This window comes from Neopsephotus bourkii, unplaced genomic scaffold, assembly GCF_033783945.1.
Source record: "Neopsephotus bourkii isolate Nb327-2 ecotype Australia unplaced genomic scaffold, CSIRO-AGI_Nbou_v1 NB_1827, whole genome shotgun sequence".
In the NCBI taxonomy this organism is placed as follows: domain Eukaryota; kingdom Metazoa; phylum Chordata; class Aves; order Psittaciformes; family Psittacidae; genus Neopsephotus; species Neopsephotus bourkii.
Genome location: NW_026902300.1, coordinates 1 through 13,681, shown reverse-complemented (window position 1 = coordinate 13,681; position 13,681 = coordinate 1). Strand labels below are relative to the sequence as shown.

At 41.3% G+C, this 13,681-nt stretch overlaps 1 protein-coding gene across 7 annotated transcripts; it reads left to right on the top strand.

The window, feature by feature from the left end:
- The first annotated feature begins 4,624 nt into the window (after positions 1–4,624).
- Positions 4,625–13,645, top strand: SCOC (short coiled-coil protein). Of its 7 annotated transcripts, none has more exons than XM_061343887.1 (4): positions 4,643–4,791; positions 12,694–12,765; positions 12,860–12,943; positions 13,485–13,645. In XM_061343887.1, the coding sequence occupies exons 1-4, from the start codon at positions 4,728–4,730 to the stop codon at positions 13,625–13,627; spliced, it is 363 nt and encodes a 120-aa protein (XP_061199871.1). In that variant the 5' UTR covers positions 4,643–4,727; the 3' UTR covers positions 13,628–13,645. The 7 variants fall into 7 exon arrangements, with proteins under 7 accessions (XP_061199872.1, XP_061199873.1, XP_061199871.1 ...); XM_061343886.1 differs by having other exon boundaries at positions 4,649–4,791; positions 12,691–12,765; XM_061343892.1 differs by lacking the exon at positions 4,643–4,791 and adding an exon at positions 12,087–12,111.
- The last annotated feature ends 36 nt before the right edge of the window (positions 13,646–13,681 follow it).

Below are 13,681 nucleotides of genomic sequence, written 5' to 3'. Positions count from 1 at the left end.
GACTCTCAGACACAGCATGACTCTTAACTATCTTAAACTGGTAAGTGGTGAGTGAACAGGGAAGCCCAGGGAAGAGAACAAATGCCTAGGAGACTTACTGACAAGTATAAATACACCTCAGTTTACAGGTTAAATCTGCAAATGACACATTTAATACAATTCTGTCACCATCTCAGTAAACTGTTGTTCTGCAAGTAGGTTACTGTCATAGGTTGTCAGTCAGACTAGCTTTGAACACCCTGTGAATTTACCAGTACAATTACTGCTTTATTAGCATGCACTAAGCACGTGGCTCAGCTCCTTTCAGTCAAAGTTCATTAAAACAGAAATGCACTGGCAGCTGTCATTTCCTAACAAGGCACAGATTTTTAAAATGCTGTACTCTAGAAAGTACCAATGAGTTTATACAAATGCATATTACCCAATTGTACAGCCTGAGCTGGATTCACCTCTTTCCTCAGAGCTTATTGTCATACTTACTATTGAAAAATACAAACCAAAAGAAATATTTTTGGTTTTGTTTTCAAATGAGCTGACAAAAAGCAGAAGGATACAGTATGTCCTAGGATGTAAACCATAGTTTTCCTGTATCAGAATCCTTCAGTGGCTTACTTAATATACTGCATTGCTTACATCTTATACAATCACATTTGAAAGACTTGTCTTCAAATTGGACTCTTGATCAAACCACTGTATAACAAAAGCAGATGGATGCATTATGGACCACACAGTACAACCTGATAACCTGATTGAACATCAGTAATTTCACCTGTATTGCAATAGGGATTTAACATACCCAGAGTACCCTGCCTCTGCTTTCTCCGAAAGCAACAGAAACGTTCTTTTACTTGAGTGTTTCTGACTTTAAAAACCCTACCACTCTTCTATTATTGATCCTCAGAAAGTATCAGAGCAACAGAAGTTATCTCCATACGATTACACTTTGGAACAAAAAATGTCTCTCAACTGACCAAGCTCTCTTCCCTCTGGCCTTTCCAAGTTAGAAAAATGTTTGCAATGCAGCCACTGAAGAGTGTTTTCAAAAGGCACTGCAGCTGTGGACTTCCAGAGATAACAAATTATCACTGTAACAGGAAACAAGGGAAGCAGGTGAAAAGGGCTGTTGAATGTTTTGATGCTGTAGCTCAGTTTGTAAGTGCAAAACTGAATCCTACAAAAAGAGGAGTGGTAGTGAAGTCTGCCTCAACCACACTATAAGCACTGTTAACACTGTTGGCATAAATAGGAGTCACTGCACTTGCTGTGGTTTAGCTAAAACGTTCCATGCATCTGTACTTAACTCTGAGCCAACTTCCTTTTCAGGTCACTATTAAATCATTTTAATTCGGAAATAGTTACATGGTACTTTCAGTAACAAAAATGTGAACCTATTACCAGGCAGGCTTAGTTATGGTGTTTTAAATCTAAGCCTCTAAACCCTCCTCTAATGACACATGTAACATAAAGTTGCCTGACCAACTACAAAATCCTGAGCTTGGAGAAGCATTTCAGTACCAAACCTGAAGACATTCTGCATTAATCCCCTGCATTAATGACCATCATAACCAGAGAGTGATTTGCCAACATGCTTGTTACCAATACTTACCAAAACTGGGCTAGCACATAGCTACATCAACTGACACTACTCCTATAAAGTCAATAAAAGGCTCACAGGAGATGCTATAGGAGAGGCTATCTCACACATGTCCTGCCTTCAAAATTCTGTTAGCTTATGCCACCTACTTTAAAAGGCAGCCAAAGAGCTGGTAGGTAATCCACCACCTCTGCTCAACTTTGTAATGAAACCCTCAGAAAGATGAACTGATAATTTATAACCAAATTAACTTTTGCATTAATGTCCATTACTCCAGTGAAAATAATTCACACATGGAAATAGCTGAACTCATCATGCTCTGACAGTTAATTCCATTACACAGCTTTAAGCTGGTGAGAGCTCCTCTATCTGCTGCTGCTCCTTCACGTTCTTCCTTACAAAATAAACATGGTGACAACAAGAAATCAATACTTCTGCTTTACATTTTCATGTCATCTCCTATTGAAAGACCTTCATCACTAATAAAATACCAGGCCACAAACGAAGAAAATGTTTCTCACTACAGCACTCACAAAAAGAAACAAGCTACAGATATAATTCTACAGTGGTTTTGAAATTAGGAACACAGGTGTATGTTTAAACATGAAGAAACTTCTGGACAAGAATGAAAGAAGATCATGTCTCCAGAGTCCTTAGTTAAGCCCCATTCCTCTCCCTGTTGGTAAATAAGTCTCCATTTCTACAAATGAGCTGTGTAGATCTCCCACAAACCTGACTGACTCCCAGGTCCTCCTGAAAAGCAAAGGCCTTCTTAAATGAGTGCAGCTCCAGAGTCCCACCTTGGTGTTTGTTTATATGCACATGCGTACAACTAGGTATAAACACCAAACACATTCATCTGCACTTTTCACTCTCTCCTTCAGAGGTAGAGGCACTGATGGAGGAAACAAAGCAAGCAATTGATCCAAATTACTTTTTTTCCAAGAGAGCTTTTATGAGCTCTGAAACACTTGCAGCACAGCCTTATTTTTGAGTCTTGGAGCCTTGACTCCACAGGTAACCTGCTCTTTGGTGCTACATGGAATGGAAAGTGCTTGGCAAGAGCCTGCCTCCATTAAGTTGCAGGGATCAATACACCTCACATGAGCCAGTGAAACTCCTCCTTCAGGCATATTCTCCTTCACCCTGAGGAGTCTTTCTTACTAGCCTTTATTAAAATACAGCTCTTATTTTGCACCACTTTCACTAATGGCTTTGATCTAAACATGAATAACAACTGCACAACATCCATATTCACTAAGCTACTGTGACAGTCTGTCTAAAACCAGCTAATAATTTACATGGAAATTGTATCTACCAGAGGGAGCCCACATGGCCAATATAATAGGGCAATATTGACACAGGCTAGAGAAGTTAGTTAAACTTTTTATATGAGGCCTACAGAGTTCAGACACAATATAACCCTGAATTCCACAATTGTATGATTTTACAAAATTCAAAGGTAACAGAATATATAATTACATTTATTTTTAAGATCTGCCCTTCCAAACTGACTTGTTGAAATGCTTTTACTGTATAAAGCATGTCTGAGAACAGTGAAAGACATAATAAAGGCAAAAGATCAGAAAGTTTTCTATCTTTATTATCATCATCATGAGAGCTTTGAAGCATGCTGCTGCACCACCAAAAGGAGGAAAAAAATCCAGCTGATCCAGATCCCCCCTTGTGATACTCCAGGATTCAGAATGAAGTCAGTAGGTCTCTTTACATAGACTACTCAAGACCAGTAAGGTAAATTCTGAACTGATTCTGACCAATGTGAAGCAGAAATGAGTAACTCTCAACACAATTCTGAAAATGCAAGATGTGCTTGGTTTTCAGTAAGTTCTGAAGGCAGCCGTCAGTAACTTCACTGACACCAACAAAAAAGCTTAAGTAAAGCCAAGTAGTGAAAGGATCAGAAGAAAAAACTAAATAGCAGCACTGTAGTTACACTGTAATAACATTTCTGTAAGCTGCACCAATTCTGATGCTTAGTGTCTTAGGCCCTTTGTCCTGCAAGTTGCACACATTCACCTTTGTACCTAGAAGCTGTCTCAGGAGTCCAAATCAAGATTATGTCTAAAAGTGTGCGAGGCAAACTGTAAATTCTGAGAACTCTCTCACTCTGTATTTGGATAGTGCTTCACAAAACCAAGATTCAATTTTAATGAGGCTTCAGAGAGATTTCTAATTACAATTAAGAAGTTATCAACATTCTAAGCTGTCAGCCTTTCTCTGAATAGAAATTAAAAGGCAGGTAGATTCTGAACATGCAACGTCCCTGAAAATGAAGTGGTTCCACTATTCACTATACTGTCCTTAATCAAGCCAAGTCCATTTATAGTTTTAAATTAATTGCAAGAAAACTCCATTGTACTCCATTCCAGGAGTAGAAAATAAAGCTATTTTCAAAGAGGTAAGTAGTTTATGGTGAACTTCTACTTTGTAAGTTCAAACTATGTCAAATTTTCTTTAAGAAGCAAAACTAAAAGACTGAAGTGGGGTTTTCTTTGAACTTGATTTCTCTTCCTGCCTCCCATCTACTACCACAGAATGTCACACGCTCACTTACGTAACTTCACTCATTTACATTACCTGACTGGTTTTGATGCAACTGTTTATGCAAGTAAAATGACTCACATTCCTAAGTATTTGAAGAAGATTACATTTTAGATGTAATTCTTTCCCCAAACCTGTCCATTGCATCTGTTTGGACTGTAACTAACATTTTTTGAAGACTTTAAGTTACTTTCCCTCTTTTATTTATCAAACAAACCCTCCAACAAACCCCCATACACAGCCCTAGAGAAAACAAGAAAAAGAAAAAAGCCAGCTACCGGGTGAACACACAGTTCTTCCACAGAAGGAGCCTGCCATAACAGTGTTTGCTCAGCATGTATCTGGTGAAGCAGTTAGAAACCTTCTAGCTTAACAATTTCCGGGAAAGAGCTCAAGGTTCAGGTGATACACCACGCAGAATAAGATGTGTGTAGCTGCCAGCAGTGTGCAATAACACCTGTGTGCTGGACTCATTAAAGATTCAACCAAAGCAGTCACGTGTACACTGGAAAATGGCTGACAACTGCCATGCCTAATACATGTCTCCAGAACATTGAGATAAGAAAGTAAAATGGAGTTACCTTTGGATGAGGAGGATGGCACCTTCACCAGCATTTCTTTGGCAGATGATTCAGGTAAGAAACTACAGTAATCTACTGATACAATACCAGTTCCACAGGGTGAATACTAGTACTGGAGTACTAGGGGAGCACACAAATCTATAGATCCTGATTATCAGGTAAATTGGAGTTTTAGATAATGCCCTCAAGTAAACTTTTCTAGTTGTAAAGTTCAGTAAGCCTTGTGATTAGTTGAGAATTGAGATTTTGGGGGTATGGAGCATTCGACAGTTTTCACATGGTAGCATATGGTAATATGCATTTGAGCACATACAGCCTATCACTGTTTAGAATGAAAAAGTTACAGAAATGTTAACTCAGGAGTTACTACTGTCAAAGAAAATACAGATAATGCTGGCCTTTCCTCCTGAATATGGGATGATAATCTTTGACATACAGCAGTGAGAACTCACAAGAAGTGATGAAAATTAATTGGTAATGGAAATAATCTGATCCATTTAAATCCCTGCTATTAAGCATTTAATTCTTTTAAAAGAAACTGTAAAAGCAAAGACTGCCCTCTCCCTCCCCATCCCACCCTTCTATCTTATGGAATAAAAATTATTTGGAATGGGAAGGAAGATAGTTCTACATAGTGGAAAAATAAAGTGAGTTAATATGAACTGATAATAAATTATTTAGAAAGGTGTGGCTAGAGTATCAACTTGACCATGTCATCATGGCTGCTGTAGAGCTGTGCTAATTTACACTACCTAGGAATCTGGATTACTTATTAATGGATAGTACAAGTCCTATTCTTCCCCTCAACCTCCCTTTTTTTAGTCTCCTATATAAAAAAAACCCCAAAACAACAAATCAAAACCACTCAACCCCCTCCCCCCAAAAAAACAAAACCCCAAAACAAACAAACAAATGAACAAAAGCCCCCCATGGAGTTGATCTTATTTTTAGAAAACAACTCTCTAGAAATCAGTGTGATGGTGCTGAACTGGAGGTTTGAATGCACTTTGTTTATATGGTATCTAGCTTAAAGACATCAAGATGTGGTTGACCCAGACTATTCACATGATGATAACCTGGTAGAGTTTGGTCCAAGTTGTGCAGTAATGAAGGGCTCTCCTGGCTGTGAATCCCACTCTTTCCCTGAAGCATGGTGTAGAACAGTAAGGGAATTGTTTCATGACTTACTGCACAGCTGGTAACATGGCAAGAAACAGATGAGGGGCAGCATACAGCAGCAAGATTGTCTGGTCTTTGCTGAGCATGCAGAAGTAGCTGAGTTAGGGATGACTTCATAATACTGGATGTGTTTGAATCTGCCCTGTCTCACGGATGAGTGTTTTTGCTACATTGCTTTCTTAGTCTTTCAGAATACATAAGGCTCTTTCTTTAGAAGGCAAACATCCACTACCCTCCTGTACTGCTAACCTCAGCACCCTCACAGCTTGGAACATGTTAATACACATGAGAAAACAGAGGCAGAAAGTTCAAACTCTCTTGTTCAAGTACCAGCTGACACTGGATACTCAAGCCAACCCAGGCATTCAGGGCTTAACACTCACTTGACAGATGTCACTGGTATAAAAGTAGCTGCTCAGCAACAGTGCAAATAAGACTCTACTGCATGTCAGAAACTGAGCACTTAAAATTTACTATACTCTTGACTGCAGTAACACACCCAAAGTCAGAGAAAGATCATGTTCACAACACAGAGGACCATACACAAGGCTTCTTTATACAAGACCTGCTACCAAAACCAGAGCTTTACCCCTAGTAGCGAAGAAGTGGGGGCAGTCACTCAAAAGTAGACAGATAACTTCAGAGTAAATGCAAATAAGTCACATTTTCAGGCGCTTTTAGCTTGAAGGCAGAGGGAGAAGACAGTAAGACTCCTGGTGATAACTCTGGTCCATTTCTTCTGCCAGAGGACAACACCTGGAGGCTAGAGAGAAAGGTGTAAGAAAATTCCTAACCTAGAATAGGAAGAGACTATCATCTACTTTGTAGGAAACAGTCTTCCTTATCACTCCCAGTTGAAGTTAAGACTAGTTACAGTAACTCTGAACAGAAGTTAAACAAAAGTTAGCACAGAAGCTCACAAACTGAATGGGCCTTACAGCTTTAACTGTAAAGCTGGAGAAGAGCATCAACTCCAGAAGAGCAGGGAGGACAAAAGTTTTATATGGTGAGAGATAAAAGATTCCTTAGGATGGACAACAGCAAGCTCAAGCAAGGAATAAGGAAGCTAGACTTGCAATACAGAGATCGTGAGTACACTTTGCCTGAGGATGATCTGATGTTTTAAAACAAGTGTTCTGTAATTAAATGTTAAGTAGTATCACAAAGATGCGCTGGTTTTAATGAATTCAAGTATGTCTATAATTGCATAAGGCCTGCCCCCCATTTCTTAAAACATACTGGAAAAGATACTAAACAGACAAGTAGAACAATGTGCTACGTACGTACAATTCGAAGCATAATCAGGATACAGACTTCATGTCAAAGATTCTTTAATAGAGTGAAAAGCTATTGTGGCAAAACAACAGGGGTTGCTGAGCCTGATTAGCTGAGTGCAATGCATGAATATTTAATAGCCATTGCTCTTTCAAAACAGCATCATTTCTCTACTGGTTAAATACACAGATATTAAAAATAAATCAAGATGGACACAAAATGGTAGCAAGGTAGAAACTTCTCAATAAGTATTTTAATAGCAATATCAAAGGAGCATGAAGTCAAGGAAAGTATTCATTAACAGCCTTTGTGACCACATTTTCACCTGTAATGAAAGAAATACCTTTTCATTTAGAAACTCAAGGACCTGATAAGTTCCCTCAAAAAAGGACTTACTCAAACAAAATCACAGAGGAAATTAAACCAAAAGTAAAGCAAAACAGTGAGATGATGCCCAACAGCTGGAAAAAATTCTTATTGTTCCTCTGATCAATGCTGTATAAGTAAATCAAGGCTCTCTTTGCTCACTGCAAATAACCTCTTACTCTTTCCAAATATGCTTTACAGAAAGCCAACATTAAGGACTACACTTCTCATGTGAAAGCCTCCTTTTAAAAGACAGATACAAACCCCTAAAGGTTTAAGCCTAACTTACAGAAAGGCAAAACAACTTTTCATCTCATTAAGCTACCAGTAAAGCTTTATGGAACCTCACTAAAAGTCCTTCCACAAAATCTGGTGGCAAACCTACAGGTGATGATTACAAGCAGGATCAAACTCTTTGTAGACCAGCATCATGCCATATACATATTGGTATTCACTTACCAATATTTTTCCCCAGCTGAATGCTCACAGTTTACGTCACCTGATGAGGTCCCATTCCCATTCAGGAACTCAGGCATCACCAAAGCACACGCAAAAAGTAAGGATGCAGACAACAAATAGATAGACAAAGATAGCTGTTAAATTTGCAGAATTTGATTTGGTTGGGAAAAAGTGCAAACTAAGAACTACTCAAAGTCTGCATTTGACAGCAGTCTCTAATTGTAAATTAGGATGCCCAAGGATGTGCACAAGGCTACAAAAGCCTTCTGAGATTACTCAAGAAAGAGTAACAAGAAATACAAAGAATTCTGGTGTAAAGCAACACTAGTTTATAAAAACCTTCTCAGGGTCTGTCATTTCTGCAGGGAAACAACATTATGAAGATTTGATATAAAGGGTCTTGAGTTAGTGATGCAAGGAAAAAGAATTAAGCCATTTGTATTTCTTTTTGTCTTTTTGTTTATGACAATAATTAAAGGAGAAATCAATAGCAAACTCATCTCAGAAATATGTACAATACGTTATTCTGTTAGCAAAAAGAAGAATACATTTCTATTTTGGTGTTGAACAGTGAAGCCTCTGTCACCAGTCAGCTCATGTAGGCGACTCTTATGCCTGTAACCTTGCCAAAAAGGAAGTGAAAGGCTTGTTGGTTTGCACTGTGTACCACGGAAAAAACAGGATGTACACCAGAGGTTTAGGAGTAAAATATTTGAAAACTTTTGGCATTAGCTGCAGTGACTTAGAATCTGAGTCCAGAGCAATAAAATTCTCTCCTGCCGTTTTGTACCTGTACACATATATGCATTCAGGTAAACTATTAATGATGCTTTATATCCTAGGGAGATTGTTGCTGTTTTAAGCAAATGCTCTTTCAGTGAAGCTGTATAAATGAATTCCTTTTGCCAGAAATATCAGCTAGAGAATCCTCTTATTTCTTAAGTAGTAAACAGTCACATAGCCATGCTAATTTGCTCACACTTACATGTTATTAGTATTCAGCACATTAATTTTACCCCTCCCAGTGAGTAAGGAAACCACAGAGAAGCAAATGCTGCCAGACCCCTATCAAACCAAAAACAGCTCCTGGAAATAACCCCCAGACAAGACCTGCCACACTAACAACTTACAGAACACAAAAATGACACTTTCTAACACAAGAGTTAACAGAAAATCCTACAGACTCATAAAAGCAAGAACTGTTATAAAATGGCTTGAATTGGCCATCTCCAGCCAAAGGGGACACCAAGCACACCCCTACAATGCAAGGTAGTCTTTGGTTACTCTACACACATGCACAGGCATTGTATGAGATCCAATACCATAGAATCCTAGACTGCTTTGGGTTGGAAGGGACCTTAAAGCTCATTCAGTTCCAAACCCCCACCATGGGCAGGGACACCTTCCACTAGACCAGGTTGCTCCAAGCTCTGTCCAACCTGGCCTTGAACACTGCCAGGGATGGGGCAGCCACAATTTCTCTGGGCAACCTGTGCCACTGTCTCACCACCCTCATAGTGAAGGACTTTCTAGTATCTAATCTAAATCTCTTTCAGTTTAAAGCCACTTCCCCTTGTACATGCCCTTGGAAAGAGTATACGTCTGAGTATACTGCAATACAAACCTAAGGAAGCATTTATGCAAATGTTTAACCCTAACCCAGTAACACTGCAGACTAAAGACACCATCTGCTCTCTGCTGACAGCACCTCTGCACTGCTAGTGGCAAAGGCTCAAAGACAACGTTCTCAAAAGCCTCTTACACATGTTAACTTCTGAAAAGGAGTTTCAGCCTAGTGTTCATGCTCAGAGTTAATGAAGGAAAATGCTACAGTCAGAAAACCGCCACCATGCAAAGTAGAATGAACCCTCAACAGTATATGTACTGAAATAGAAACAGTAGGTAAACTAGCAACTCCTGGAATTACTCGTTTTAGCTATGACAGAATAGGAGCCAATCGGTCTGGTTTCCATTCTGTCTCATAATTTAATGTAAAGGATTTTCCCACTTTGCTCATTTGGAATGGTTTAAATAACAAACTGCAAATGTAACGCAGTGAGCAAGGTGGAATTTCTACTGCAGAGGGGTGCACTTCTCCAAGATGAGCCTGCAGAATTTACACACACACACACACTCTTTACAGTATAAACCACAGCAAGCTCTTCACTAGGTACCCACCTGCAGACACTGGCCATGTTTTTCACCTGCAAAGTGCTGGAGACTTGCGAGAAAGAATTAGGAGAACCTGTTGAATGCCAGGCTTGCCACACAGAAAATACAGGAAGCAAGATACTAACAGGGTGAGAAGCACCCATCATTTTAGAAGCAGCAATCAAGAAGAGTTACTAGCAAGCTCCTAAAGCCCAGCCTCCACCTGAGAGAACTGCTTGCAGGGTTAAAAATGCTTTTTGTAGAGAAGGTGATATACTTCTAAGTAAACCAGCTAATGGAACTGAAAACAACAGAATCATCCAGTGCAAATAGACTGCAGGGCTCCAATTAGAATACATTCTCATAATTTGAGCAGTATTCAGTCTAATCAGAATTTATCCAATTGTGAGGTTAAAAAAGTTATTACCATGATGTTAATAATTTTGTGGAGACACCCAGAAGAGATAAGATACTAGACATACATACTGTCTGAAGTGTATTTAAAAATACAGTAGAGGGCACACTTCCCAAATGTTTTCATCCCCCTGATTTATCCACACAGCATCAAGTCATTTATTTGTAAGTCATTTATATCATCAAATGGTTTGGGTTTGAAGGGACCTTAAAGATCATCTAGTATTCCTGCAACATACAGGTATCATATGGATATATTTTACTGCAATATGGTTCACGCTACACAGTACCTATAAAGATACTACAGGTTATGCAATGCAGTTACTTCAGTGAAGCCACTAAAATTAGCTTATCTCCTGCATATTGACTTTACTGTTGCTGACAGACTGCCCTACAGGGTCCAAAGAGAGCACAGGAGTTATTCTCTCCAGGAAATCCCCACACAGAAATAGGCATGTTGATTTGGAGCTACTGTTGCTACTAGGTGAGACCAACTATGTGAAATTACTTAGGTTTGCGTGTGATGTGGACTCTAATGCTGAAAGATCCAGGAGCAGGGCACTAAATCAGAGGTTTCTTGGTCTGGACACTGTTGTGCAAAAGACTTACCAACCTGCCACACTGGAATAGGCCTGGCCACGCTTATACAGCGCTGACCTAGAGTGCATAAACGCTGCTAGATTCAGGCTGGGAAGCTGCCTTCTCCAAGAGTGCCACATACGAGCACCCTGCAGTTAATTGCGGCCTTACACATACTTGGTTTTCTCTAGCATTCCTCAGGCCTTGCCAGCATACCTACACTTGAAGGAGTTACACACTGAGGAACACCTGCCTTTCCTCAGTTTCTTCTGAGCACAACAGCATCCAAACAGCGGCTGCACAACACCGTTCTGGACAGGGGCGCTAGCCTAGGGGGCACAAAAATAAGCTGTCAGAAAAACGCTGATATTTAGTTGTGTGCTCACACCTTGCTTCCGTTATTTTATCTGCAATTCGGTGGTGTTTAACTGGCAACTCCTGCCTACGATTAAGAAGGCCACTAAGGAGGCTAAGGCGCGACTAACCCTCCCAGGCGCCAGGGGGCTCCCCCGCTCCACGCCCCCTCAGCAAGGGGCGGGAAGGAGGCGGTGTCAGGCCCTCCCATTACGTGAGGGGGTGGGAATATCTTCCAGCCTCTGCGGCGCCCCGCCCCACTGGCGAGTACCGCCCGTGAGGATACCTGCGGACCGCCACGGGCCTCCTCTGCCAGGAGGAAAAGGGGGAGTCTGGGAGGGAGTAGCCGGGACACCCGCCCCAGAAACGGCGCTGAGGGGCGGCCCCCAGGGCTCCTCCCTTGTGTCAGTGAGGCGCCGAGGCCCTGCCCCTCCTCCCTGCCGCGCAGCTCCCATTGGCTGTCGCGGGAGCGGCGGTGCGCGCGCAGGGCCGGCTGCCAAGGTGCGGGCGGCGCAGGCGCGGCGGTAGGCGCACAGCTGCGGCCGGGCCGGGGCCGGGGCCAGGGCCAGGGCGCAGCCGGCTGGGAGGCAGCGGCAGGTGAGAAGCGGGGCGGGCCCGGGTGCCCGCGGGGAGGATGCTCCGAGCCGCGGGGTGCTTTGGGGCCAGTGCTGCCGCTCCCCCGTCCAGCGGGCCCGAGCGCTGCCGGAGCCGTTCGGCCCCGCGAGCCAGCGAAGGGCAGGGCTGCGGATGAAGCGCAAGGGGCCCGCGTTCTGCAGGCCCGGTCTCCGCGACACGGCTGCCTGTGACAATGGGGATGGAGGGGTGGTGGTGGTGGTGGTGGTGAAGGGGCTGTCCTGCTCCTGTGCTTCTTTAACGGCCAATTCCGGAAAGATCGGTGCCAGGAAAATGGCAATCACATCATTAAAACACAGGGTTAATGATGCACTAGAGTGAACAGTTATTCTTGTGAACTGAAACACAACTATTTCAAGAATTATATACCACATACAGCTCAAGGAAAAATAATCAGAGTGTTAAAAGATGTTGTTCTGGTTTAGGGTTAAGTGGTAGCTTTTTAAACACCAGTTAGAAAAATGCATGGAAAAATACAAATGTAAAGGCAGGTCCATTAACAGTTGCATCAGTGTTTTGTTTTTTTTTTTTTTTTCCTTTAAGCAGAGCATCATTCAAGAATACCCCCTTCAAAGGCGGAAAGAGGTCACGCTACAATGATGAATGCCGACATGGATGGTATCTTACTGCTTTTCCATATTATTTTTTCTATTTAATATTTCATTTCCAGCTGTTACAGAGGTTGCACTAAAACCCATATGATTTATTGCAGCTGTTGAGGCTGAGAACCAGGTGGAATTAGAAGAAAAAACACGCCTTATTAATCAAGTGTTGGAACTGCAGCACACACTTGAAGGTTAGCAGTTTGACGTATGAGATTTTTCACAAACACACACTAATAAGCAAGAGAACCTTGGTTTTCTTGCTCTGCCTTCGCCAGAGTGCCCAGAAGTACGTTGCTTGCCCAGGTGAAGGTACATGAGTAAGGTCTCAGAAATACTTTTTTTTCCTCTCGTTATGCAATATAATGTTTGCTCAACTCCTGTAATCCAGAAGCAGAAGGGGTGATAGAGTTAAATGTGCCCAAGCTCCTTAGTTGACAGGCATCGCTGAGTCTGCTCGTACCTGTACAGTTGTGTCCAGGTAGTCTAGTTTGCAACAGCTTAATTCAGAAATTGAAGAGAATAGTAAAAGTATGAGCAGTTAGTTTGTCACCATACTGGACTACAAAATGATACAGAAGAAATAGGCTTCAGCCAAAATTTGCAAGTAGCACAAGAGAATACCTTATGGCAATGTTTCCTACAGTTAAAACTATTCAGTTTATGCAGGCACAGAGGATGTACTCATTGTATACAACAGTGTCTAATATGTTTCTTATAATATCACCTTTGCAGATCTCTCAGCACGAGTAGATGCTGTTAAGGAGGAAAACTTGAAACTGAAATCAGAAAACCAAGTTCTTGGACAGTATATAGAAAATCTGATGTCAGCCTCTAGTGTTTTCCAAACAACTGACACAAAAAGCAAAAGGAAGTAAGGGTTGACTCACAGATGATGTCATTGTATTGCTGCTGTCTTTTTTTGTTTGTTT

Bases quoted from the DNA above. Each gene is read 5' to 3' on its own strand.
- SCOC (XM_061343886.1), top strand. From the start codon at position 4,728: ATGGAGTTACCTTTGGATGAGGAGGATGGCACCTTCACCAGCATTTCT. The intron at 12,766-12,859 runs GTATCTTACTGC...GATTTATTGCAG, and splicing joins GATGAATGCCGACATGGATG to CTGTTGAGGCTGAGAACCAG. The intron at 12,944-13,484 runs GTTAGCAGTTTG...TCACCTTTGCAG, and splicing joins ACTGCAGCACACACTTGAAG to ATCTCTCAGCACGAGTAGAT.